The sequence below is a fragment of the Quercus suber genome, unplaced genomic scaffold (assembly GCF_002906115.3).
Source record: "Quercus suber isolate HL8 unplaced genomic scaffold, Cork oak 2.0 scaffold_497, whole genome shotgun sequence".
Lineage (NCBI taxonomy): Eukaryota > Viridiplantae > Streptophyta > Magnoliopsida > Fagales > Fagaceae > Quercus > Quercus suber.
In genome coordinates, this window is record NW_027069946.1 from 89,317 (window position 1) to 95,161 (window position 5,845).

General features: G+C 38.3%; 1 protein-coding gene across 1 annotated transcript; it reads left to right on the plus strand.

The window, feature by feature from the left end:
* Positions 1-3,631: 3,631 nt before the first annotated feature.
* Positions 3,632-4,775, plus strand: LOC111994699 (uncharacterized). Its single transcript, XM_024026582.1, has 3 exons — positions 3,632-3,808; positions 3,900-4,250; positions 4,407-4,775. Exons 1-3 carry the CDS (start codon positions 3,632-3,634, stop codon positions 4,773-4,775), a joined length of 897 nt encoding a protein of 298 aa, XP_023882350.1.
* The last annotated feature ends 1,070 nt before the right edge of the window (positions 4,776-5,845 follow it).

The following is a 5,845-nucleotide window of genomic DNA, read 5'->3' on the forward strand; positions in this document are numbered from 1 at the left end:
ATGGGCCATGCCTGTACGTGTAATGTGGAAGAAGAAACATGTTCGCAACTTTTGTCATTCGGAAGTATTATACCGGCAGGCCCAATATCCAACAGCACGTGTTAGTTTTTTTTTTTTTTTTTTTTTTTTTTTTTTTTTTTTTTTTTTTTTTTTTTTAATTTGGCACAAACCCAAAAAATAAGGACAAATTACTCTCTGTCTCTCTATCTACCTGTGAAAATTAAATGATTACTAATACAATAAATTATGGCCATATGATCAGCCGTATGATAATCATAACTTTGGTTAAATAATGTGTTTCACGATCATTTGTACATTACCTAACATTTTTTAAGAGCAAGAATATTAACGAATGTGAGCCAAACAATTAAATAAAATCTCTAAAACAAAATTGACTATATTAAAAATTTAGAAATTAATTGATAATTGTTAGAATAACACTTAACTGATAACTTATAGGTGAAATTGTGAACTTAATCTTTCAAGGGTTAAAATATGTTTTAATTAGCAGTAAAAATTAACTATATGAAATTCTTAAGAATATATAGAATCTTATGACAAGCAAGTGTGATACATGTGGGTTGCAAAAGTGTAAAATTTGGAAATACGTGTTGGTAAAAAAGTGTAAAAAACATCAGTGTAATACTGTTTAAATACTGAAAACTGTTGTTTAAGTGCATATACCAAACACTTATTTTCTTAGCATTTTTCAGCGTAGAACTCAAAATATTTCTGATGCTGTACATAGTTTCTTTTATGTATTATCATTTCAGTACTTTAGATGAATAAATGGTCATGTCAACAAGTGCAATTGTTAATAAACAATATTAGGCAAATTTTGGCACCACTTTCTTGAGAAATATAAAAAGTTGTCAAAATAATTAATTGCTTTATAATTTTCTCATAAAATATTTCTAAAAATAGTTTATAAACCAATACTGTAAGGACTCAATTTGGATTGGACCTAGAATAGAAATAGGTTTCTAACTCAACAAGCCCAAACAATAAATTTATAGAAAGTGGGTGAAAGAACTAGTTCTATTTTTTAGAAAAGATCGTCATAATTACTAAGTAGAGAACATTTAACATAAACAAATGAGGAAAACTGTCCTCGACTTGAATACAGGAGTTTTTTGGATTCTATCTGCTTAATGAATAGGATTATTCATGTTTTTTTCTCCTTTTCTCTCGTTTTTCTTTCTTCCTCTCCTTTCTTCAATCTACCTTTCCATATTATATACCACGATCCGGACATTGTATTCACCATACATGTGTAGGTAAGATTTTAGGAACTCCTTCCTGTCCCATCCAACTCCCAGAATCTTCAACTAGTAGGCATAAGGCTGCTTAATTACTGTTCAGGTATCACCTCCACATTAATGTGGCTAGAGAGTCAGCTAGGAAGCATTTAATGTGGAGGTAGTAGCTTTACAAGATATTTGTTACCTCTCTTTGCTCCTCCCTTATCCCATATCTATTTATCAGTTGTAACACAACTTTACGGAATATCCAAGGCGGCAAGATAGCTGCACCAACCTCGGACCATCGTTTCCGAGATGGATTCTCTCCTCGGACGTATTTGACTATGTATACAATTATCCATTTCCTTTTCTCATACTATTCCACTATGTCCTTATTTAGCCATCCTCGGATCAATTAATGCCCTCGAACTGGGCCATTGGGCCACAGGCCCATTTTTACAACCTTAACAATACCTTTAAAGATAATTGGCCCCACAATAGCTCCTCAAAATCTCGCTTTTTGACAACTCGGGAGAAGAAAGGGGATTTTGATGTCCTATTCCCATCCCTTAAGTGGATTAATTTAACCTCCAAAATGCCTTTCCACTGCCCAAGGCACGCTCCTGACGTTTCGGCGTCCAAAGCACGCCATCATTAAATTACGACGACTTCCCTATCTCCCATGTTCAACGGCAAGATGTGAATCTAAGGGTGGAAGATTTTCTTAGGTTTACGAGCGGGACTTTTCCTGCTTACAATTTCTGTGCAAAAGAGCTTTTCAAATCAACTCTCTTTTCAGTTACAACAATCATACAGTCTTAGCGCTCATACATTGAACCTGTCACACTCCTTTACCTCTCCGTGCGTTCATAAATACTAAAACTTGTCCGAGGACTCATTTTCAAACCTATAAATCTCTTTAAACCCTCTTAGCTTTCATTCCATCTTATTAACTTTTCTTCACAACTTTTTAGAAAATGGGTAGGTTCAAGTGTCTGGTTAAGTCCGAGGAGCATAGAAAGATATTTAGAGATAAGTATAAGATTCCTCCAACAGTAGGTATGAGATACACTACCCCAGGACAATGGGTAGATGATAGGAAAACAGGAGAAGTGGTCATCCCTATTATTGCCTTTATAGAGGGAAGGATGACCATTCCCATGGGTAACCTTACTAGAAACTACCTTAGATTCTTTAGATTATCTCCCACACAGTGTGCCCCAAATATGTTCAGGGTGTTAGGGAGTATAGAGGTCCTAAATCAGAGGATGAACCTAAACCTGACCCATCACGATGTGAACTAGATATACAATCTACACCATTTGAAGGGGCAGAGATATTACCTTAAGTCTAGGCATCCCGAAGTAAGGCTAATTCAATGTCTCTCTACATCCAACAAGGGCTTAAAGGATGATTTTTTAATCTTTTTCGAGGAATGGCATGATGGCTTGCCCTGCCCAACTAAGGAGGGAAAACCAGGTGGGGGTTTAGCTGTAAACCTGTATAGCTTAGATTGTATTCTTCTTTAATTCAAATTATTTTTATTTCTGATAAAATTTACCTTTTGTTTTAATGACTTTGCAGACAGACATTCTACCAGACCTCAGTTCAAATTAGTCAACAGGGAGAGTTTAGATAAAATCCTGCGGTCCGAGGTGTTTGTGAATGAATCCAATGGTTAATTGAGAGTAGCAAATGTAATCCTTGGGTATAAACCCATTTCCACAGCATTTCAAGCTCCTAAGTGCATGATAAAGACCAAAGACCCTCGGCTTCACTGTATTAGTGTAGCTTTCGAAGGATTCATTGTTCTCGAGGGCGTTTTGATTCCTGAAGGTACACCCTTCACTCAGCCACTCTTTGTGGCCACTCCTTCAATAGGAGCCTTCACGTCACACCTCATTCCTTAGAAAGAAGAAGAAGAAGAAGAAGAAGAAGAAGAAGAAGAAGAAAAATATTCAGAGTGGATTGTGGAACTGTTAGATTCTCCAGACGAATTTGAAGTGTTTAACCAGCCTCCATCTCCCGAGGATATTTTTGATAAAATGGGCATCTAGAGAAAGCCCCAGAGGAGTTTAATGGAGTTGATTGAAGACCAGCCCGGAAAAGGTGCGCCGGGGAAGTCTACTCAACCCAAACTTTCCCCTCCTCCCAAATCTCCTCTCCCTCCTTCTCAACCATCTCAGCCGTCTAGGCCTGAACCTACTGATCTAAAAAGGAGGAGAGAGCTGAAAGACAAGGACATGATAGAGATTGGGAGATCCCGTTCTACTCGTGAAGACGAGGTTCAGCAAGCTACAAAGTAGCAAAAAGTGAGCCATGGACCATAATGAGGTGTGGAAAGGGCAGATACCCAACACTCAAAACCTCGGGCTTGGCTCCCAGCACCCATGCTTGGAAGTAAGCCCCTGAAAGAAGATGCATCACTTAGGGATTTCAATGGAGGCATTGGGTGCCATGTCACCTCGGTCTTGGAGGAGTCCCTCTTACTTCCCAAAGATATCACCGAGCTACGGGGTCTAAGGAAGAACGAGGTTTTCCTCAATGCCAAAAGATACTTGGGCATGGTGTGACATCCCTCTTACCTTGTTTCTTTTACTTATAAATATCATACACGTAGTTTTTATTGGCTATATTTCTAGCACTTTTTATTTTTAGACTGTCCAAGCTACTTTTAGACTCGAGGAGATGACCAACTCCTACTGCCAGCAGTTCGATGATGAAAGAAAGAGGCAGGCATCGGCTGTGCAGACCCTCACTATTGCTGAACAGAGCAATGTACAGCTAAAGAAAAAATTAGTCGAGGAGGAACATGCTCAGAAAAGTGCTGACTCAGCTTTGGAGAATACCCAAAGGCAAGCCGAGGATCAAAGGAAATGCCTGCCCGAGGCTAACGACCAGTTGACAGCTTCCAAGGAGCAAATAACAACTTTGAAGAAACAACTTGAAGAAGCCCAAAGGCTTAAAGACCAAGCCAAAAAAGCAAAGGCTGAGGCGGAGAAGGCAAAGGCAAAGGCTGAAAAAGAAAGAGATAAGGCCGAATAGCATGGTTACGACATCAGCGTAGCTGAGATTGAGGACAACCTCCGGGCTGAGGTCCCCGCCGTATGCCGAGTCTACTGTGCTCAGACTTGGGAAGAAGCTCTAAACTGAGCTGGTGTTAAGTCTTCTTCTGAGCTGAGAAGGCCAAAAAATGTTTATTTTCCTCCGGCCATACGAGTCTCAAACCCTCCTTCCAACCAAAAGGAGGCGGCATCTACAGTTGCTGACTCCATCGAGGAGGCCCAAACTCAGAATCCTCTTCCTCTCAATCAGCAAGAGCAGCCCAAAATACTTGAAGTTACAAACGACACCTCTTCGAACAAGGTAGCAGAGGCTTCTAAGGAGGAGGCTGTTTCTCAAAGTTTTGAGCAAGCTCTGGCTTTAACTATCTTGCCTGCTGGAGAGGTTCCTAAGGAGAAGGAGATGGAAATTCCTCCTAAAGCAACTGACAAAGCTCCCAAGTCCAAGCTCCAAATAAAATTGAAACCATAGTTAATGTAGTGAAATTCCTTTCACTTTTTTCTTAAGGATAGTTCTAATGAGATGTATATTTTTCATTTCTAAATTTATATGGGATATTGTTACTTTACCTACCATATATGCAATTTTCATCATGAATATTCTTTGTTTTTACAAGAATAAAGTTTACTGATATAAGAGAAAACACAACTTTATGTGTTTTAATTGAAAATCCGAGTAGATTATAACTGTGAACTCCACAGCACTACAAAGGTGTGCTTTTAATTCATCAATTCTAATAAGTATCCAAATCTGAGAAAGTATTCTGAATGTTTAAATAACAAGTAGGTCCTGGGTACCTTAAAATGCTTTAAGTGATGCTCAAGGATGTTGCTTTGATATACAATTTAGTCATAATTCAATTCAAGGGGTATTGATTTTCACTAAGTTTGTGGTCCGAAAAACTCGACATAAATTAGTTTTTGTTTAATACTTCCATAGATGTCAAAGGGTATTAATTTTCACTAAGTTTGTGGTCTGAGGAGCCTGACATAACTTAATTTCTATTTAATATTTCAATAGACGTCAAAGGGTATTAATTTTCACTAAGTTTGTGGTCCGAAGAACCTGACATAATTTAATTTCTATTTAATACCTCAATATGCCAAAGGGTATTAATTTTCACTAAGTTTGCGGTCTGAAGAACCTGACATAACTTAGTTTCTGTTTAATACTTCAATAGATTGGGACACACAAGGTACATAGTCGGAATGAATTGAAAAAGGAAGCACTATAGAACCATTCTTATTAATAGTAATACCTCTTTAGGTTTCTTACATTCCCAGGATGGAGTACAGTTTTTTCATCTAGATCCTCCAAGTAGTATACACCTATTCCTGCCACTGATATGATACGATATGGTCCCTCCCAATTGGGCCCTAATTTTCCCTAGGCTGGGTTCTTGGTAGTTCCCAAAACTCTTCTCAATACCAAATCTTCTGGGGCTAACGGTCTCAGCTTCACATTTGCATCATAACCTTGCTTAAGCTTGTGTTGGTAATAGGCCAGTTGAACCATTGCATTCTCTCGTCGTTCGTCTATCA